The sequence below is a fragment of the Lagopus leucura genome, unplaced genomic scaffold (genome assembly GCF_019238085.1).
Source record: "Lagopus leucura isolate 7727_CA_CO unplaced genomic scaffold, USGS_WTPT01 Super-Scaffold_100157, whole genome shotgun sequence".
NCBI classification, from domain to species: domain Eukaryota; kingdom Metazoa; phylum Chordata; class Aves; order Galliformes; family Phasianidae; genus Lagopus; species Lagopus leucura.
The window spans coordinates 37777391-37800917 of NW_024962334.1; the positions used below are offsets into that span (position 1 = coordinate 37777391).

Genomic DNA, 23527 nt, shown 5'->3' on the forward strand with positions numbered 1-23527 from the left:
AAGTCAAGCCCTGAATCACTGTGTAATACAGATACATCTCGATCACAAAATTCTATTTGAAAGTCATTTTTAATATTCACTTTTAAAAGAATCCTGAGAACTGAATTTACCTAAGAAAATGGTTGATGATCATGAGCTAACTTTGTAAATACCTGCACAAAGGAGGACATTTAATCATTTTGTTGAGACCACTCAGGAGGACACCGAAGGAAGAGGTCAGGAATTACCTAGCTGACAACAGTCTCCAATATTACAATAAGTTGTAAAAAAAACCAATAATGACAATTCTTCAAATACATGAGTACTTATTGGATAGAAAGCATCAATATATGGTTTCAAGTTGCTCTTACAAGGTGTAAGTACAGCTGGACAAAACAAAATAGAAAAAGTCAAAATTTCAATTCAAAAGGAGCACAGAGAATACAGGGATATCATAACAATAAACATGTTTCTTTTCAATAAAGGGATATGAAAAGCAAATGAGAAATCACTGCCATCCTAATACGTAAAGGCACTGTAAGTTCACCAACAGGATCCTTCAAATCTCCCATATTTTTCCTCTTTCCCAGTGCCCTTTTCTCTTTTCATGTGCCCAGAACTACTGGCATATGTCCTGGCTCTGCACAGCCTTCAGTGCATGGCAGCACTCCTCTTAATTTCATCTGATCTTGGGCATCTGCCCGTTTTCCTGCCATTTCAAATTGTTCTTACCCAAAATGAAATAAACACCAGTGAGGAGTCTTCTCTCACTTGCCCCTGAGAAATAAATCCCTTCTGCCAGATACGTGCAGCTTCTCTCTGCTAATTACTCCAAAAATTGGACAGAGTTTCTACCTGTCAATTATTCCTCTTTAGAGGTGACGGGCTGAAAGTAATGTCACTTCTTAGAGTCAGTAGGTGGATGAAGCTTTTGGCAGCTCTCCCAGAAACCCTTTTCTTGTTTCTGTGAGAGACATACAGATATTGCTGGGGTAAAGTTGCTAACCTACAACTGTGCTGCAAATCTCAACCCAAGAACATATGTTCTTGTGCTGTCAAGAAAAGGAAATGCAGTGAAAACATTACGTAGTGCCAACCGCCCACAAAAGATATATGGGTGCACAAGCCCAATGCACAGAGCAGAAAATTAAGATTGTTCTCATTGCTTTGCTTGAAATGTCTGCGTCATCTATAATCAGTGAAACAGTCTGAAACAAAGCACAGCCATCTCTTTTCGTTATCTGAGTAGCTTAAGAAAACAAATAGTACTGAGTAGTTGTTATAGTTCAAATAATCTAAATATATTACAAAAATTCAATGTTAGTACTTTCACAAGAGATAGATACTTTCAATGTAGAGAAAATAATGAATTTTAGAATAACAATATACAATAACATTTTAGAATAACAATATACAATAAATTACAATACAATTAAATTTGCTGCTAGTACTGGGATATGAAAGGAGAATTATTAATATCAATTACTAAGAGAAGTAAAATTCACTAATATATCTTGATTCAAATGAAGAAATCAAGATGCTGGCAACACAAACAACATACAAATTCACTCAGTATTAATTCATAACATATGGTGTACAAGCAATTATTACTCAATTGCAGTTGTTTACTGCATCTTATCTATTAAAAATAACCTACTCAGCAATCTGTTCTATTTGAAGGACTGATGTATACAGTATGTAAAATAAAAGGCCAGTAAAACAATTACCAGTATCTGCTGTGCTAACAAATGTGCATTAGTTCTCCACCATTTTCCTGATTTAATGTTCTTTTGTTGCTAGCTTCCCATCACAACATGAGATCACAAATATTCCTTTCCATTTTGGTCATGCTTCAGTAGACATCAAATATTTTCATGAAAATCGAGAGCAAGTACATAATGAACAACTAATGATGCAAGAACACGAGTGCGAAAGATCAGCTGCTGTTCAATTCTCTCCAATTTCTGCTAACTTCACATACTAAAAGAAATCTGATTATGCTATCTATGGTTCTCCAATATCTGTGCTAGTAGAGTAATGAAGTGCAGTTTCATTATCATTTCAGAAAAATTAACTGAAAATAGTAACACTTCGAAGGGATTAGATTATCGCTTTTCTTCTCCAAATCAGAATACTATAAAATACTTTCAAAACAACACACACTCATGTGTCACATCAGCACAAGTGAAAATATGCCTTTACCTACCTGAAATTCTGATCAAGGAGAAACCTAAAGACACCACGTTAAACAGAAACCTTTGTAAGAATGTGGGCCTCAATGCCTTGTTTTTGAAATAATCAAAAGCCCTTGGGAGATAGCTCAGTTCATTAGCAGTACGTAAAGACTTCTTTATCTGGAGTTTGGGAGTCCTGGCTGCACGTTCTTGGGTTGTGTTTATATTATAGCTATCATAAGCTACTTCTTTTCTGACAGGATTTTGGGCTGTGCAGTCAAAATGGCAACCAAAAGTGCAACTTTCTATAGAAATGATTCACTGGAATTATTTTTTTCTTCAAAGTTTCTTCTTAAACTTCTTAAGCTAAAAAAGACTGCAGGCAGAGATGCTGAACCCAGGAAGCAAATAACAGGCATAAAGTAAACTGTTTTAGTTTTAATAGCGTTAACAAAGAGAAATAGCATTTGTAATATTTGTTTTGCATTACTTGACTTGGAAAATGAAAGTGAGCATTGGTATGCCAGAAAGACAGAGCCAGACTAGCTGTAGGCATGCAGATTATTCACTGATAGCGGGACCGCTGCAGAGATCAGTAGAAATCATTACAGACACCGTCTATCTTCAGTCAAAGAAAATGTGTGACAGTATTTAGGTCCTATTTGGCAGAATCAGGAGTAATCAGAGCTTCAATGGCAATTAATGGCAAAATCAAACATTTGAAATGCCTACTGTGGGTATCAATATGGGCTTCCTCAAAAGGTACCCATGCAACTGGCACAGTGTTCTGCTGACAGTGTGGTTGGACAAGGCCTGAAAATAAAGGTTTACCCATTAAGAGGAGGACAGAAAGATTCAAAATGTATGCATATTTCACATTTATTGAATGAAGAGGGGTAAAGAAGTGTACCAAAATATACCTTTCTGTCATGTGTAGTGGGTACACCAGAGGTGTTCTGCTTGAGAAAGCCTGCTGTTGTGGACCACCTTGTAGGGTTTTTCCGTGAAGGCTCTTCTGAAGAAAAATTTGTACCACTTACAGAGGTTGAGAGGCCAATCAGTGCAGGGTCACTACTCCGCCGTACATGAAGAGGCATATCTGAAGAAAAAAACAGACAGTAAATAAACACTCACTAGATTTAAAATGTTTTTCACATCAGAATTTTTTTTTCAAGCTCTGGATGGGTGGTTTTGGCCGAATGTGATACTGTAGAGTAAGCAGCTATTGACCTCAGCATAGTTCCTCAAGGACAAGGTCTGTTGCTTTTAAAACCAGTCTCACTGCTTGACCACATGAGAAGAAAATGAGGGACAAACAAAACTCTTAACCTAGTACAGCTCTTTGGTTTGATAAGTACAAAAATGGTATCACTACCACCTGTTGGTTGCTGTGTAAAACATAAAAACCACCTAACCTTGAACAACTGACTGAAGTAACACAAAGAGCAAGTAGACAAACAGTGTCGTGCCAAAACCAGGAATGGACTCAGACTACATTTCTGCATCAACATGCTTGTTGTGTGGGCAATGCCAGCCAGAGCGAGCAAGAGGTGGCAGAGCAGCCTTTCTGCAGGGAAAGGCTGCCTCCTCTACTTTGGAAGCATCCATTCTGTTCTTTTCTCAGAACACAAGGAGGTGATCGGTTTCTGCTCTGCATTCTTCCTTCTTCTGATAGCTGAAACAAAATCTGTGACAATTTAGCCCACTTCCCTTAGCTTTCCAACTAGTATAACTGACAGGAGAAAAAGATTTCGTTAGTAATAAACAGTGCAACAGGCAGGTAGACAGAAAAGGAAAGGGATTTGTAACATATATGGAGGTCAAAGTTTTGGAAACTCTGACGGCACATTAGTTTCTCTTGAAATACAAATTCATTTTTCCTATTTCATTTACTATCCTACAATAAATATCCACACATATGTAGTGTCTGTGCCCAAACAGAAGTTTCACTACCTGTATTTGTGATCTTTTAGCACTCTCCCTATCAGCACCAAAAAGGAGGTGAGGTGATTTATCAGTTTTATTTCTCTTTACTGCTGACTGAGAATCTTGAATGCAAAGCAAAAAAAGGTGAAAACTATGGCAATATAAAGCAGCAGGGAACTGGGAAAGGCACAACAGCCAACATCTGAGAATGATAACCGGGACTATTTTTCAGTGCCATGATCAAATATTGCCCAGAGAAGCTGAAGGCTCATGTCGCTCAGTACCAGCAGAAAACACAGTGGCAGCAGTCTGAAAAGTGACTAGTCTTAAGCTTTACCATGCTTTTATATTAAAGCTTCATACAGCAATATTAAAATACAAAATCTTATTTTACACAGCATTATAGAGACACAGAGAAATATGGTCGATCATGCCACAGAAAAAAAGAAAAACATGCATGGCTGGGGTTTTTTGGAAGAATTAGGAATCATGCTGCTGAGATATGCACCAGTGGTACATGGCAAAACATGAGAACAGTTGTTCTATTTCAAGTCAAACCTAGTAATCAAGGATAACAGAGGATTAATTAGTGTTTTTTTCCCACAAATACTGTATTACTTCCACTTCCTCTGAATTTTTTTTTTCATTTTCATTACAAAGATGTTCACAACAGTTAATTTCCAGCAAAGAATTCTGTTTTATAAATACACATATAAGAGTATAATGCAACAAGGAGTAAATAAAATAATATTTCAAGAAAGATCACGTTAATTATGCAGAAAATTATTTATATATATCTGAGTCAACTTCTACTTACAGTTTGATTACTCAGTCTATACTAATAAAACTCATAATTGAGAGTTTTTCTTTGATTGCTTTGTCTTCAACTACTTCAAGTTTCATGAAGCAGCTGAAGGCAAAGGTGCTTATTTCCCCCTAGATAGTAAACATAATAAAAGTACACTATCAAATCACCAGAGATCTATATAACAAAGGTGCCACAGCTGTGGTGACTGGCAACAGCAGCACAGAGCATAATGAAGTGACCCATTAACAGCAGTGGCTGTGCTTCTGGCTTAGCTCCGAACATGCACTCTCATTTATTGGATTAGCCTGGTCAAGAAAGAAGGTCTGTACCATGAGTGTGTGCCACTTAAGAAAAATACCAATCTATATTTGTTCCAAGCAGCAGCCCATGCATATTATCCTGCTTGTCTTAGCTACCCACCCTACAACAGGGAACTATAATTTTCAAACATGAGTTCACTTACTCCTTATGCTCCTACATCTATATATATAAGCACAGCGAATGCAAAATGTTCTTCTGTTTTACACTCTTTCTTCAAATTACTTAACAAAAGTTCAGTTCAGTGAACTTCTGTAAGAAGAGAAGCTGAATTCCCAACCAAGAAATAAAGGAAGAAAATGGAAGTCAATAATTCTGGAGAAGAGAGACAAATTCTGACTGCATTGGTTTTTTCTTTGTAGCTGAAACACCAGAGTTTGAATTATGTTAATTGTCAGAGACTTTTCACAATACAAAAAGTTGGCTATGCAACAGATTTCCCAAATATTAATGTTCTAAAGAAAACACTAATCAGAAGATTTTCTCTAAAAAATCTCTTTGCTAATGAGCTGTTTAGTATGGCCCATTTCATTTTATTAAGGGTAGCTGTTGATGTATTGAGGCATTTATCAAACACTTCTCTAAAAAGTGAATTCTGTCAATACAAAGATACAGCTTGATCAATTCTAGTCATTCCTTATGAAAACGGTTTCATACATAAGGAAACGTGACTGATATTACCAAACAAACTTCACAATTAAGTGATTTATAAAATACGTGTGTTCTACCTCTATGCATTTCCAGTGTGAAACTATAAATTTACAGATGGTAATTTTTATTATTTTTTTGGAATGAGAGAAACACAAAGAGCTTTAGTGTTTGTTCCTTGGCAATGGACAATACCTCACCAGGTATTAATCCAGGAATTAAATCTTACTCATGCTGTGTTAACCACAAGTTGAAAATATCCTGTAAATCTCCTGTATTCTTCAAGTCTAATTCTGACAGGCTGCTCAAGTGCAGTTTCTATACTGTCTGTTTACAACAATAAAACAGCACATATAGATTTTTCTACCAGTATACTGCTGGTTGCAATCTGGTTTACTTAAATTTATAGATTTGAAGAGGATATCCTTTAAAATATTAGAAGACAAATCAAAGGAAAAGAACTTAATAATTAAACCACAAGATGAAGTATGTATGGGACCAATGCAATGTCACTGATTTCAGGATGATGGCTGATACTGTTTGAAGTCTGTGGTTTCTTTGAAGAGTGGATAAAACAGCAATGAACTCTAATCACAAGGCTTCAAATTCTCTGTGGCACTAATGCACTGTAAATATTGATTTGCTTCTGGAGCTAAGGTGCCTTTTAAATAAGCACTTGAAACAGTAAATCTAATAATGAATTACAGGAAGTTTTACAAGTCTAAGAATTAAGGAAAAATTAAATTAAAAATCATGAAAGTCACCACTAACTCAGTTCTTGAGCAATATTCAAGGACTTTAAATATTCAGCAACAAGTCCAACACTGGAACTTGAGAAAGAATTATGTGTGACAGAGAATCCCATTAAGTTATGTACACGGCCACAGCTATGTTAGAAAATGGTTATTTGTAGGATAAATCCAAGCTGGGTAACAAAATGCTCACATTCATAATCATGAAAAACTCTGACTGGAAGTCTCATTTTATTAAAAGCAACAGCAGTTTCACTATAAATTATAAAAACAGTCAATGTACATTTTATAACCATCTTTAAATGCTAGGAACACAGAGCTGTACCTTCGCTTCCTGCCAGCAATTCCATTTTTATTTTAAAAGGGTCATCACCTTTTCTGATTTTCAAATAAGAATACGAGCAAAAGCATGAGAGGATCTGGCAAATTTCATCCATAAAGCCATATGCTTCATTTCGCCTGCAACCATGCACTGCAAAGGCTGGTGGTCTTTCAGTGCGCAGCTAATATATATGTTCCCTCACCAATTTCCTCTCAGAAATGACTGGGGAAATATTTATATATACATATGGATGAATGGATACAGCATAGCCAAGACAATTTTACACCGTGAGGATTTCTGAAACTGATGTTTCAGCTCCTCACTACCGTGGCAGTTTGCAGCTTGGCATGTAGTGAGTTTAAGACACTGATATAAAAAACAGACTTAAGGCTGTTTTTGGCCACCTCACACAGGCTACCAGGCCCAAGGCTGATTAAGCAGATCTGAATAGGACTATTTTTTCTCCACACTCACATGACTTTTCTCAGGGAAAACAATGATTCAGTAAAAGTGAAAAACTTCTGCGGAAAAGAGTAGGACATCACGGACAGTTCTCAAGTTAGACAGGACTTGAAGCAAATGTGTACGTATGTACATTGTGTTGTATACACTAGACACACAGAGATCCTACCTCAGCAACAATCAACTGCCTGAGGATAGGAGACAGGGACTGAACAGCTTCCCTTCTTGTGCCACCCAGCCAATTCATCCTAGCACTCAAGTCCTCATCGTCCTTCAAGAAAAATGATTAATTAGGTCTATCCTGGGGCACTGGAGAACAGGGCTGTTTCTTTCAGCTTAAAGTACTTGAAAGTACAAGCTAAGATTTCATGAATATTTAACTGAAATATCTGACACAAATATTCAGATTAGCATGGAGTTTCACACAGCAGCACAGCTCCGAGGGCAGTGGTTCGAATTTCAGTGGGCCCAGTCCAGCTCCTCATTCCACTCTGCTGGGCACAGCGAAACACAAATATCCCTTATGACCTCTGAAACCTCAGATCCCCCAAAGCTGATCAACTTTCATTCCTGCAAGCCCCTAGAGGCAAGATGATGATAACTTCCAAAGAATACTGAGGCTGTCACAAGCTGGACTACAACTCAGGTTTTCAACACTTGTTCTCTTCAGAGTGAAGAAAACCAGTTGGAGACAAAAAAAAACAACTGATTGTGAATTTATCTACAGGCTGTATTAAACCTAACATCAATGAACATTAGCCAGCACATCTCTTCAAGATTAACAAAATAGTACAAATCAGAAGTAGGCATCTTTAATTTTAAAAGAATTTTCTGTTACTAGCAATCTCACTTACAAAACTATGTTTTCCTTTCATGTGTCACACGCAGTTATAGATTTTCCAAGGTTTTTGCACAGTGTTAAGCAATACATAACTTTACCTCTACCTTAATTCTCTATTGCTATTCATTTTTGTAACTATTATTCTGGTCTTATACTATTCAGAAACCATCCAGAAGAGAGTTGAAAAGTCATAATCTCCGGAAGAATGGATGACAGTAAAAAGAATGCAACCAATTCATCAAAAAAGTCTTATCATAAAGCAAAAAAGTCGTAACTGACTTAGTATCATTTTCAGTTTCTTCTAGTAAAATCTGAGTTTCCTATTTTCTCAACCATGCTTGCTCAATGACTTTGAAATTTAAAAATAAGAACACAACACCCTGCCACAGATATTTTAATAATGAAGTAATGTTAAATCCTTATCTTGAAAGGCTTAAAATAACAGTCTTCCTTCTTTCTTTAATATTCTTTCTTCTTACTTTTGAATACTGATATCCAAGAGGAAAAAGATGATTGCACCTTGAAACTCAATCTACTTAGAGATTGACTTTTAAACTAATTAGTGAAAGATCTTTAAAACTGAAATTAAAATTTAATTACTTACACTATCTCCATTTCCTTTCTCTGGGCTTTTTTTTTTAAATGCAAATATCTTTGCATGCCAAAAGAAAAGACAAAAATGTCAGATCTTACAAATGTTCTACTCATTTCTGTCAAAAAATTATGTTTCAGTATGTTTTAATGAGCTGCAGTCTAAGTCTTGGGGGTGCATTCATCGTGTCTTTGCTCATATCATTCTGGGTTATCCTGTTACCTATTTTCACACCATTGCTAGAGATCTAGGAAAAATGTACTTACAGCCCCCAAGATGTGGCAAATTATTCTCAAATAGAACTCTGCTCACACTTACTTCAAACATTTGTGTGACAGAAGTATCATCAACTATACTACAGCTGAAGTATTTTTGCTTATGTCAAAGAGTAAGTCCAGCTAATAAGAGCCTTACCGATACTTAGTTCTAGCTATTTTATATTGAAGACACTGTATTCCTGTGTCTTCATTCAAAAGTAATTTTGTAGTGCAGGCAAGAATCTAGCTACTTAGAGTTGGTAACACCAAGGAAGTTGGCAGATATTATTCTTATACAACTTTGAAAAATCCCCTAAAACTGAAAAGTAGCGATGCTACTGTTAGTGAGAATAATTACGTGATCTGAAAACTGTACATTTCTCATGGTCTAAATTCTTTTTGTAGGATTAGAAAGGCTCACTTAGAGGAAGAAGCTTCCAACTTTTTCCTGGAAAAAGGAATTAAAAACTGGGGAAGAACCACAAACGTTGTAATGTGTATAATACACACTATGGTTCTTTCATGATTGAGTTTCAACCAGAGAAAACCAGCAGTGGCTATAAGGAATAACAGAGGTGGGCAAAATATGCCACTACTCTGCAATGCAAGATATCACTTCAAAACTAGTGGTCAGCTTCTTCAGCCTATATTGACGATGACTTTCCCAAGAATCAAATTTTCTTTCAACATCTGTTGCTGACACAGTCTCATACATCACCTCCTGCATGAGATGGAAATTTGTACATGGATCACATCCAGATTCCAAAGAGTTAGATAAGCTGGATTGTAATTCAGCAGGTGTGCGTGCAATCAGCAGGGAACCTCTCGTTACACAAAGCCTTACAAAGCTGGAGCAGCAATTTATCTCCCACCCTACTCTCGATCAGATCCCAACACAACTCCCATTGGATCCTCATATACAGAGCTAAGTGACTTTTCAAACATAAAGGCTTGCATGGCCCTAGAGGAACATCCTGGCTGCCCATGAACAGCCTCCTGCCCCAAGATGGAGGAAGGCCCTACCCATCAAAGTTGTCTTGGCAAACAACACTGCACAGCAAGGGAATGAGAATATAGAGCTTTTCTGCTGAGGGTTAGAAATACAGAAAACGTGGATTGGTAAAAGCATAACATCAGCACTGAATAGGTCAGCATGTGTATAGGGTATGGTAAAGAACAGATGGCAGTGAGGATGCTATTTGTATCTTAAATCCTTGAGCCACAAATCAGTTATATAAAAACGCTTTTTATCCTGGATACGTTTGAAACATTAAGAGGTATTTCTTAACTAGTCATCAGATGAATATTCCATCTCTGAAAGTGCTTGGATGCTAATCTGGTGCATCTGCATACTTACACACAACAAAGCCTCCCCCACATGGAACAGACACTGAGTACCCGGCCTCCCTTCCCCACACAAGGGGGCACAGCCAGCTTCAGCCTCTCTGCACTTTGGAGAAGTTAAAAAAAAAATCATCACAAAGCCAACTCTGAGGGTTTTTAAGACATGAAGATGAACACATTATATGCAGCTCACAGTGCATTGTGAGGCAGCTGAAGGCAAGAGTTTTGGGATATTAGCATCTTCAGGTCGATCTGAACACCTGTTGCCCAAAATCCACATACCTTCATGACAGAACTTATTCAGACAGGTTTTTACAGAACCATGAGAGCTATAACAACCAAGAAGATTATACTGCAATAAATTAAAATATTTTTTGTCAAGCACGATCTATGTCTACATTTTCATATCTATATAGAACTGTAGATGAAAAAGAGATGAAAAAAGATGTGGGAAGTAACAAATACTACTGGATGCTACTTAGTTTCTGACACAGCCAAAAAAAAAAAAAACAAAAAAAAAAACGTGGAAAGAACTTTCATAACAAGGCACAGTGTACACAGTTCTGATCACTATTAAAAATGACTAACAGCTTCTGTAATCTTAATGGCACTTGTTCTTGTTTCCATGACAGAAACATTTACTAGGATTATTAGAAACATGTTGGTACACTCATGAAACATTCTCTCATTAAAGCTTATCAAATCCCCGTGCGTTAATGTTTCACTGAGCTCAGAGCTGCCACTGATGACCAAGGCGACCAAAAGAGCTCAAGCAGAGCGAGGAAAAGTCCATGTCACATCATCCTGCATGCTCAGATGAATATTTTTAGCAGATGGCTCTTCACACTAACACAGCTCAAAGGCAGAAGGAAGACATAAGGATCTCCAGGTGAGAGCACTGTTTTCCATAATTCAGCTCCAAGTACCAAGCTGAGTCCCTGAAGACAAATCAAGTATTTGCGTGTTTAACTGAGGTGAAATGCCACCAACCCTTCCCACTGATGGATGCGCAGTGATGGAGCTGCCGTGCCTGGGCAGAAGCGTGATGCCGTGCCTGGCCTTTCGCTGGGGTGGGTCAGAGCATGGTCTGGGAAGCCCTGAGAAGCAACAGGGGACAGCACAAACCTACTGGCTTACAAACAACCTACAGACAATGTCCTTCCAATTATACGAGTGGGGAATAAGGATCTCCAGCTATCAGCACTAAAAGCTGAAATCTTCTCATTAGTTCTCAAGGCTAAAGACCACTTCCTGCAAAATCTCTGGTGTCCCTGGTAGCCAAATAGGGAGTTAGGCAAATTAGACTACAGTGGGAGTAGTCAGTGAAATTGTGTAGATAATGCCCACGGTGGGAAACTAAAATGGAACATCTGCTGCTCTCCAAGGGATGATGGACCAACAGACAGCTTTAATTCTTCCCTACTAAAAGCATTTCATACTTATAAACGATATCTCCTTTTTTTTGTTGTTTTTTTTTTTCCCACTACTCATGTGGCATGAGTAGTGGGAAACCTCTCTGCTGCTTTAAATACCTGCAAAGCTGAGCATTTACATGTACTTTACCAAGCCTTCACAACAACAGGGAGCCTGAATCGTTCTCTTCTGGAAACACAAAAAATTCTCCACACCTTGGAGAAACTGCAGTAATTTTCCTCCCTCCTCCCTTTTTCACCCTGGAATCATGTCAGCACTCTGTGTGCTTAATTACTGATTTCTCACTTGTTTTTTTTCATTTCACATTGCTAAGGCTGAAGAGAGTCAAAAATTATTCCTAAAAGTTCAAAACCAAGAATAAGCAAATAAAAAGAACCTCAGCTGAAGTTCAGAAAGAAATCGCACTACATGAAAGACATGAATTTTTGGATCAATGACTTTACAGGCTTACAGTTGCCAATTTTCATCACAATTTGTGATTGGTTCTCGCCTAGTGATGACGATCATCTTTCATAGTGGAGACGCAGCATCAGCCAGAACTAACAGAAGATATTTACTGAAATACTATGGTATATAATTCGTGCCAGAATTTGTAAGGTTCCCATCAGCTAACTTTTCCAAGCTGTCTCCACACCACAAGCCTCACTCCTTATACCATCCTACAATAAGCCACAAGTTGAGATTATCTGTACAAAGAAAGGAGATATAAGGCAGGCATAATCTTATTTTACAAAAAAAAAAAAAAAAAAAAAAAAAAAAAAAAAAAAAAAAAAAAAAAAAGCTACAATATAATTATGAATATTATTCATTTTATACTATTAAGGATTTATGTAGTCCTCTTGCACTAACACAAACAACTGAAGGCTGTTGCTCTAAGATATTGCTACTACAGCCAAAAGCAAAAATCACAATTATGAATTATTTTTTTTTTTTTTTTAACTCCACAGGGGCTCTATGAAATGCAATTCAGGTATCTTTCATTCCTTAAGAGAAGAAAGTTATCTTGAATAAGATTTTAAAAAAAAAAGAAAAAAAAAAAAAAAAAAGCTAAACAGAAGAGAGGCATCTCTCTTATAGATGGAGTTATTTTTTTAATTCACTTGAGAATGAAGGATTTTAAGGAACAATTCTTAGTATCATCTTTTTTTTTTTTTCTTACATTCAAATTTAGAAATCTTCCTGGCATTAAAAACTCCCTAGCACATAGATATTGCAGCCTGTGGATCCTTATGACATTTGTAGACAGCGTGTGGATGTTCACCAAATATGCATGGGAAGCAGAACATCTATAGGACCTCAGATCATCAGCAGCTCCTCTGCAGCATACAGCAAGGGGTCCATGTGCTTAAGGCAGGAAAAAGCTCCATTCTTCTCTAGCACTTACTTAGTTCCGAATCTGAGTTATCTTAAGGAATTCTTCAATAGTATTTTGCCAAACTGCAGCATTTTTACATTACATATGGTGCTTAATAAATGTAGCTATATTGAATATCATGTGAAAACATATGAAAGAAGTGAAATTGATTATTATTTACTTGCCTGTGTTTATGTAAACTCTGAGGGCAACTATAAGAGCTAATGTATTTAATATTTCATATGAGATGGCAAAAAATATACCTTTTAAAATAGTACCAAAGATACTCATTACTACAACTAAAAAGGCTGTTTAAAAAAGAGAACTTGATAACTGCTCATGCAGATGTTTTTTAAGTCCACCAAAGAACATAAATAAATCTGCATTCATACATATATTAGATTTAGTTGAGATCTTTGTGAGTATAAGCCATATTCACTTAAAGTATTTCTTAATGTTTTTAAATAGCTTTTTGAGAATAAGTTCATTACATCGTGAATCTTTTTGAGAATTAGTAAAACTATTTAAAAAGTCATTAATTCATAACATAGTTCACCTCAGATGTGACTTGGATTTATATATTTCTTAAGCATTTGGAAATATTTCCAAAGAACATTTAACACCCTTTGTCTTAATACAAAGTTCAAACGTAGGAGCACAGAAAATAAGTCCATTCGTCATGCAATACATGTACAAAATTCAAACCTTTTCAAAAACTTTAAAAGGGGACCCAAGACTAAGCGCGTACAGGAAATCAAATCTAAATCTTCATAATGGGGGAGTATTCCTGCCACCCCCTCACAGAGCATTTCTAGCAGAGGGGTTCTGAGGAAAAGGCCAAACAGCAGGAGGAAGGGCTCTTGGAGGCCTTTCTGGTTCTCCCAGCTCCAAAGGCAGCATCAAGCATCCCTCACTTCCTCCAAGTTTTATTACTTCTTAGTTCTTGGAATCTCAGCAGCGTTGTGCATTTTGCATGAATACGACAGCAATTTCATCAAAGGACAGATTAAAACAAAGCAAACCGGTATTTGCATTTTTCTGAGATTAGCAGGCGCCCAGAGAAGCTGTGGGTTCCCCACGTCTGGGGATATTCAAGGCTGGGTTGGATGGGCTCTGTGCAGCCTGAGCTGGTGGATGGGAACAAACCCATGGCAGGGGGTTGGAACATGGTGGACTATACGGTCCCTTCCAACACAAACACGTCTGAGATTCTACAATTCATCCAAAGCAAGCTATCACACACATCCCTTAGAAACTAATGGGTCAAAAACAAAGATGGGACCAGATACCATGACCAAGGATAGTCACTTCTGCTGTTGCAATGTCAATGGAGAGAAAAGCAGCTGCACCCCTGGGAAATGTGCAGCTCCTTGCGGTCTGGAAACAGAGAAGGAAGCAGTTACATACTTTCAGTAAAAGACATTTCACTACCCCCTTCCTTTTTAACTTTCTCTTTTCATTTCACAGCTGAGGCAAATGGAAGACCTGGACACCATACATTTCACATTACAAGCCTTGGGACTCATTTGGGGATTAATAATGAAATTCAAGCTTAATCTACAAAGATATAGTATTAAGTTCTTTAGTAAAATATACTTTTGCAAATCTTGCTAACAAGAAAAAACAACCTTCCCAAACCACACGGGAAGATAAAAGCCTTTGCATGAACAAAACACACGGAGAAAAGCTCTTGGATCAAAATTCACAAACAGCATGAGGCTGAAAAAAATGTCTCCTGATTTGCTGTGTGGCAGTTTGCTTGTCTAGCCTTCCAAAGCAGCAGTACAACATTAGTGTGAGGACAGCAAGAGGGAAAATTGCCGCCTAAGTGGCAGGTTTGTTATTGTTTGACAATTCTAAAGAGTTCACTAGAAACTTATGAAAGGAGCATCTCTAATTCCCTGAAATTACTGATAATCGGCCAAGTGAATGGAGAACAATTATGAAGAAAATTGAATGCTTCCAAATGCCAATTTGCTGCATATCCTGAATTAATATTGCATAAGTATTTTTAGTCTTTTGCTGTAAAAGTAAAGGGATAAAAACCTAAGCATACAGGCATTCCTGCTTTTCTCACACTATTTTCTCACATCATCATTTTTGCCTTCTGTAACAATACTTTGCATTTCCATGGTGTCATACATTTTTAATCTATTTTCTTCTTAAAAAAATAAACCCACATTTGTAAGGTAAGTTAGGACTTCTGCATTGATGGCCCAACAACCAGCAGTCATGCCTCCACAGCACGAAGCCCCCAGCACAGGCAGAGGTACAAGTTACTTTTCCACTTGGTAACCCTTGCAATCACAATTTTCACTGGTACAGCTCTGCCAGCAGTCCTTCACAAAGTGCTGTAAAGGGGAGAAATACTCTGGAGAGAAAAGGCCTCAAGATGCTCAATTTTTAGCTGAGGCAAAACAGATCAGCTTCTGTTAACGGGTCAAGAAAGCGTAAAGAACTAACACAGAACTGATGTTAGCCCTGGCTCTGGGGCAGTAGATCAGTCTCCAGTCAGTCTGGAAGGAAACTCAGGCCAAGCTGTGCTGGAGGAATCCAGCACAGAACTCTAGCAGTCTGCATGAAGGAGGAACTGAACTGTTTGAAAAACAAAAAGCTATCACCACCAAAACTACCAAGCATCCACCTACAAACAAAACCAGGCATGGACAGAAGTGAAAGAGGGTTTCTGAATGGCTTGCAGGAAGCCTACAAGTTACAGCAGTGGAGGCATATGAGGGGAAGCTGGGGGTGAGAGGGCAGCAGGACCGGCTGGAGCCAACAGATTAATCATGAGAAAGCTGGAAAAACTGCAACAACTTTAAAAAAAAAGAAAATGTAGGAAAATAAAGAATGTCAAACGAGAAAAACACAAGGCCAAGTATGACAAGAATTGTTCACCACACACACAGCAGCACCACGGCAAGGCTCCAAACAACCCTCACAGCTCAAATCCTGAAGACACCCTGTGATCATCCTGTCAAACACCTATATAAGCCCAGGTACACGGTGCAATAATGTCTGCTTTTAGTCTTTAACTTCTACTGGAAATACAGAAAAATATTGACTTTAATTTCAAGACTTCAGGAGACAGAGAATCCATCAAAGCCCCATGACTGTCATTTTTAAAGCTCTGCAATTCAGTGAATGTCTGCTGTGTCTGAGACATCCACAGTTTGTGTTTCAGGAAAGGTAATTCAAAATGTCATCATGCACTTATACAAATCTAAGATTACACACAATACCATTTTTCATTTTGTGATTAACACTTAGGAAATAACAAAGGGTAATCACTTGGGATTCTCCCTCCTTTTCATTTATTTTAAGCTTTGTTCTTCTTTCTTTTTTTTTTTTTTTTTTTTTTTCTTTTTTTTTTTTTTTTGGCTTTTTTTGCCATGGACCATGTCTCAAATCCTGCAAAGAGGAGGAAAGGGAGAGAGGGAGGGCAGAAGTAAACTCACTCTCTTTCACAATCATGCATCATTTACATGTCTCCTAGAATAATTGTTTGTATGGCAAAGTAACATCAAGGAAATTGTTATGTATTTTCATTTGCCCCTGGGGAGGTAAGCATTCCTGCCACAAGCTCCTTTTTGCTTTTCTGACTCATACTCCTTTTTTCTTAAATTCTTCGTATCTTCTGTTTTCTTTTCCCTCTCCATTTCTCTTCATGGGCTGATACAAACAGAAATTTTCAGAACAGAAATCTAAAATGTTCATGAAACACCATGTTAACCCAGCTCCCCTGGCTTCTGAATCTGGAATTCAGCAGATGGAAGCAAAAGGAAGCAGCATCGTGCCACCAGCCAACATTCTTGTAGGTCACAGAATTGAATCACAGAATTGTAGGGGTTGGAAGGGACCTCCAGAGATCATCGAGTCCAACCCCCAAGGTCGCAGCCTGGGCCCACACCCCGAGCATCTCATGTTGCACAACTACAGGCAGAAAACACAGAGCACAAGAGGAGCCTTAAGCAGTAGCCCTACCGTTAACATTTCCTTACTTTTCATTGTTAAAAACAATACTTCAGGTGTCATAACGTAAATAATGTGGGGGGTGGGAGGAAAGTGGGGAAAAAAAGAGAAATAAGGAAGCAATTTATATAAATATATATTTCCCAGCAATACAGCTGGGAAAGCATAGTTACAGCTGAAGTGATACAAACACAATTTTACTGGTCAGAATGGAAATAAAACCAAAGCACATCTATCCATGAGTGTAAATTACATCAATCCCACTAAAGCTGTGATTTTAAGATCAAATACACATCACATTTGCTTTATATGTGACATATGCCACCCTCCAGTTTAAAGAAAAAAAGAAAAAAAAAAGAAAGAAAGAAAGAAAGAAAAAGGCACCTTTCCTTAAAAAGTTATCACTTTTTTGATATAGTATAAGATGCATTACTGAATTTAATTACTTAGTTAACTTAGAAGTTCTACAGAAAACACAGTCCATGAAATGTCTTCCTCCCACAGAGCTCAGAAACTCTGCTCCTTACAGAGCAAATTCTAACTATGCACCAATTTTATTTGCATTATACAGCAAATGCCGAGAGTCTCTTGTCCTAGAACTCCAAGACATCTGCCAGAGCAGGGAGGTTTAAAGTAGAGGAAAATAACCTTGCTTCACAAGGACTCAGTGCCTGGTAAATACTATTTCATTTTCAGAAAAAACCTTGAAAGCACATGTACCCAGAAAATGTTTAAAACATCTGCTGGAACACATAGGGGGAGGATTACAAGGCAATAGCACAAGAACAAATTAAAATACTTGGCTAAAAATATTTTTGACCCTTCACAAAACATTCCAGCTTTGAAAAAGAAGAATGGAAATGGATGGAACAAAGCCCTAGCTCTGCGAGGATGAAGAACCCAAAGCCTGTACATGGCACACAGAGCACGGCACAGATTGCAGAATGAAGCTGATGTACTGCCTCAGGGGTTTGAGGAGTCATTGAATATTCATCGCAGTCCTTAGCAGGAATCCCATGCACAGAATTTACATCCACAAAATCATTTGGTAAAACGCAGGGAAATGAGACTCCTGGTAGCTTGTTTGTACATCAGCAGGCATACAGACATCCCTGGTAAACAGTGTAGAAATATCAGTAATACAACCTGCCCTAAACCTCATTTAATAAGAACAATACCAGTTAGCATGTGCTTGCATGCACTCTGAGCACACTTTCCAAGAGCCATGCAGCAGACCTGAGCCAGGTAAAGCAAGCAGCCTCACACAGGTCTTACCAGCCCACAACCACTGAGAATGAGGAGAGCCCAGGGCAGCAGGTGGAACAGCCCAGATGTGCATCCCCATGCCCACCCAGCTCCTGTGCAGCCGCTCTCTTGGAGCGCAGCGGCCATTCTCTGCCCCACAAGGATGTGAATGAAGCACATCTTTTTCATCTCTCATTGGCTGTCTGGCTTTGCTCTTTAGCACACCACAGCGATGAACCACCGACACACAGAATTAAGTACAAACTCTCACTGACACAAGACATGCAGACCAAGCTGTAATAAACAAACACTCATACAGATTCACAGAGACATCTTCAATCTTCACTTCTCTGAGGCTTTCAGCAGTCCAGCATCCCTCGCCTTCCTTTGCTGCTGGCTTGAAGCCTTGACACCCCACACCCGGGGCAGCCCTGCTCCCAGTATGGGCAAAGAGCTCTCCATGGCCTCCAGCCCTGTGCCTCTGCTCTCCAGGGATCCTGATGCACTGGTGCAGACTTTTACAAGCATGACATGTGGGCTCTTGTTCTTCGCTGGCAAAAATCCATAGCTAATGGTGGTGACTATGTTTTGTAGCTGAGCATTTGCTCTTACTTTCAGACCAACCAACCTACATACTTGTTTGACTGTAATGCTGCCTTCTAAACGACAAAGCGCAGAGCTATGGGAAAGGAGGATTATGGGAAGACTGTCTGCTTATGTTTTATTACATTAAAGGTGAACTTAAAACATAGGTAGAGGTAAATCATCTGTATGTATAGTACTCAGAGAAATATTACCTACTATGTCAAACTAGAGCAGTAACTTTATACGCTTACTTAGTGGATATTTCTCACGGATAAATGTCATGCTGTTCATTTGAAAAAGAAGTTCCATCATTTTTTCACTGTAGCACTCCTAGTAAGCCCTTCACTTTTATTTATTTTTCCATGAGTCAAGAGCCTAACTAAATTTTAAATAAAACATCAAGAGACTTCACTATGCAAGACCCTTCAGATGGAAATCATCCTAAAAGTCTGGCAGTGCTTGACCTGAAATCCTTGTGTCATCTAATGAAGCTCTTAAAGATCAGAGCTCAAAAGGGATAGGAATAAGAGAAGCTAATGTCACTTTTTAACTGGTGGAAAAAGCTTTTAAACACAGAAAACATTTCTAAGATTTTGGTTCCAAAAAGCCCGAAAGCAGAGGAAGAAAGAGAAGACATCAAAAACTGCTGAGAGATTGATTTCTGTTTCTTACAGTGCTGGTTAACAAGATACGTGTACCTACTCATCCTCCAGCTTATCAGAAACTGGTAAACAGTTTCATTCTTTCATAATGCACTAAAAATAAACTTCATGCGTTGGTTCAAAGATCACTTCACTCAGTTGCTGCTGCTCACACTCTCTTGCAGGCCTGCAAAAGCCTTACTTCAATAACAGATATGGAAGGAATGGCTTGTTACCCAGCTCCCACTCGGAGGCTGGACAGAGATAAAAAGAGCCTCCAGCTGCCTGCACACACCCTCACCTATGCTACAGCTGGGACAGCCACAAAACACCAATGCTGTGAGTGCACCATGGGATGTGGCACGGAGATGCCTGGCTAGTTTCAAAGTCAGAGACAGTCCAAAACTCTCAGTGCATGTCAGTTCCAAGTTACACTTGTTTCCCCAGATCTTAGATGACTTCTGGTTCACAAAACATTATCTGCTCATTTTTGGGTTCTTAGAACACATTGCAAGAAGAGCAGAGTTGTCTCTTTACCAGTCTGGGAATAGTACTGCTACAGGGACTATATACTGTTCCAGACCCAATGCAATGACATTACAGGTTTCACCATTAAATTTCATAAAAGTCAGTTTGGCTCTGAAAAAAGTTAGTGTGGGAATATCTGCCGTCATGGCACACAACCAAAATATACTTCCAAATTTCACCTGTACTGGAACCTCCTGGAGACAAGTAAAATTGCTCTGTGAGTCACATTTTGAAGTCTTTGTCTTTGTAAAATGCCACATAGCTTTCCTCTTCCAGAAGTACAAACAATCATTTTAAAGGCAACACCTTACTTCAATAATTTTATTTTTTTTTAGATAAAAGTTTACATTTACAGACTTTGAATCACAGTCAAAATGAGATTCACAGTTGCAGACACCTACTTCAGAGCTGCTCAGCCCTGATTCTCCCCAGAAATAAGTAGTAAAAAAGGTTGAACAAACACAACCTGAAGGTGCCTGATCTCCCCAAGGATGAAGGCTGCATTGGTTCTTTATCTCAGAATCAGAACCTGAAGTTTGTTGATATTCATTGCATCCACTGTGCCTGCTTTGAATCAGCTGTTACCCAAGATCACAAAAAAATACTCAGTTTTACTTCCAGTTGTGAACTGCATTGTATGATTGCTGAGCCAAATCCAGCCACTAAGGACCAAGTTTTAATGGTTGATCAAAAGTCTGGCTCCAGAAGTGTGATCCCCAACTTGTATGCACATCTTCCAGAAGATAACACAGTAGCTATGTACTATTTTTGTGCATCCTTTTACTGCATGTATGGAAGGAGAAGCACAAGGATTTTATGTTAATCTAAGCAACATTTTTCCTTTTGTTTGTAAACTCCACACTCCCTAGCTCCTTTCCCATTTATACAATCATTTCCCATTTCTACAAATCCATGACTGCTGGCAGAATTAATTACCATAATCTATAATAGAGAGAAGAAATTTTGACCTGAACCACAGCCTGAGCTCACATCCACCTCCAACTCTCAGGAACTGAGCTCTGGCATCAACCTGAGCTATGAAAGCCACCCCAGGAGGTGTCCACTGTATCATGGAGAGGAACTCCATCTGCCCGTACAGTCTCATAGAGAGGAAGACCCAGGGCACTGTCCACAGACAGGGACATGGGCTGGGTCACACCAGACTGGCAGGAGAGCCGATGGTGAGTCCTTGTCTCACTTCTTGGTTATGAGCTGAACTCGTTACCTTCATAGCACCCAGCAGGACTGTAAGCCAAAATATCTGTAGGAAAATTCTAGATATATGCTGTACTCTCACTCTAAATACTTAATCTGCCCCTAACATGAACCCAATGCATTACTGAAGCTGGTGCTCATCTTATTTACACAGTTCAGTTCAGATTTACAAGAGACGGGTGGGAGAAGGGACAAATTTGATCTTTTAAAAAGTATGAAATCAAGCAATAAATTAATGGAGTGTTATTTCTCATCCACTCCTTCATCTCTGTATCATCTTTCAGCCCTATTCAGAGCATGAGAGTAAATAAAGCACAAACTAAAAACAAGCTTATTCAGCCAGCAGCCATCTGTCACTGTTTCATCCTCCTCAAAAGCACTTGTCAAAAGACAGATTTGAAAGCAACTTTTTCCCAGTAATCAGCAAAAGAGAAGGTCTATCTCCAAAACATGTCCCATCTGAAAAAAAAGAGCATGTAAGTTCACGTGCTGCAAATGCAACAGAGAGAGGAACAAGGTTTCTTGTGAATTAAGAACAAAAACAATAATGCTCTCACTGAAGCATAAATTCAGAGTAATTAAGGATGTATTCTAAGTATAAGCCTTGGGCTTCTGGTCAAAACATAACTCACAGGCCACTCTCTTTTGGATGGGGAGTATGCTGCTGTTGTGCATGAGATTGGTGCTCAGGCTGCACAGAGCCGCAGCAGCGTAATGCTCTGCAACCCTGTAATACTCTTCCAATACCATCATCTCACTTCAGACTGACTGAATTAGGAAGTACATCTGACAAACTGTGCACCCCCTCCTGTTGGAAAATTGTCTGCAAGTAATTCACGTCAGCCCTGCACCCCCCACAGACTGATGCTGCCTGCCTCAAAGTAAAGCAAAATGAGACCCGGATTCCCATTACTCTTGTAGGATGGTGATGCTGGATACTAAGGATGCCTCGAAGCATGGTGTTTATCACATTTTAGAATTGGTAACTATAAATACTATGTTTGTGTTTTTCAGAAAAAAAGTTGGATAAATGGGACTATTACACCTGATTCCAACAGACAATACGTACACAAACACCATGCAACCCTAAACCAAAAAAAAAAACAAGCAAAAACACCAGGTTGGTTGACTATACTATGAAAAAGCATTTTCTACTCATTTGAAATTCATGTTCCTCTACTGCACTGTGTTGCTTCTTGTTTACTGACAGTGAAGTAACAAGAACCAGAGGAGTAATCAAGACATTTGGTATAGAAATGGTTATTACACTCATTGATACATGTGTGATGACAAACTCTTTCCATAAACAGTTTTATCACAATGTAAATAAAGGTATGTTAACAAAATATAATGGACTGGCACAACTACTCTATGATATTTGCCTGGATAAAATAATACAGTTCCCTTAGGGGAAAAAAAAAAAAAAAAAAAAAAAAAAAAAAAAAAAAAAAAAAAAAAAACTACCACTCATTCAAGGAATGGAGAAAACAAAATATCACCACCAACAACACACGTACATCTTGGAACATTCTCAGGATACGGTTGCAATTTCCATAATAGCTTCTAGTTCAAGTGATCATTAAATCTATTTAACATGTCAAATTCAGAGTAAAATCCAATCTGACTTTTTAAACTATTCAAATTCAATACTTCACATCTTCATAACCCTTCCTTATTACCTCTCTTGTATTATATTTCTGTAGCTATGAAACAAAATACCCCCAGATATCAGATACAATACCGTATTTTTATTACTCCTCATTATCAGTACTCAAAGAATCTTTCACCATATGGAAAGAAATCTTGAGTTGCCCCATGAATACAAAGGCTTCCTTTAAAGAATACAGAGAGTTCAATAAATCTTTATTGGTTTCAGTGTTTTTTTAATCCTACAAGAAGCTATAGTATTATGTTTGATGATATACCGAGAAGATTGAAGATATTAAAGGTTAATTTAGAAACTTAAGCAGTTTAAAATCCATTTGTTTTTACAAACGTGTCACGGTCTCATCAAAAACACATGGTTTTTAAACTGCTCAACAATCCCAAATTAACAGCAGAGCGCTACACTTGGAGAAAACACCAACTGGAGATCACTCAAGTCAGAACTGCACTGCAGAGAGAACAAAT

The 23527-nt window shown here is 38.2% G+C and overlaps 1 protein-coding gene across 15 annotated transcripts in view; it reads right to left on the reverse strand.

Annotated features, from left to right (window-relative positions):
- The window catches only part of PARD3 (par-3 family cell polarity regulator), a 425937-nt gene that overhangs the window by 258780 nt on the left and 143630 nt on the right, over nucleotides 1-23527 (reverse strand). For all 15 annotated transcript variants that reach the window (XM_042889264.1, XM_042889270.1, XM_042889262.1 and 12 more), the window contains exon 4: nucleotides 3074-3252. In XM_042889264.1, the coding sequence (XP_042745198.1) occupies nucleotides 3074-3252 (179 nt within the window). The remainder of the gene's footprint in view (nucleotides 1-3073; nucleotides 3253-23527) is intronic.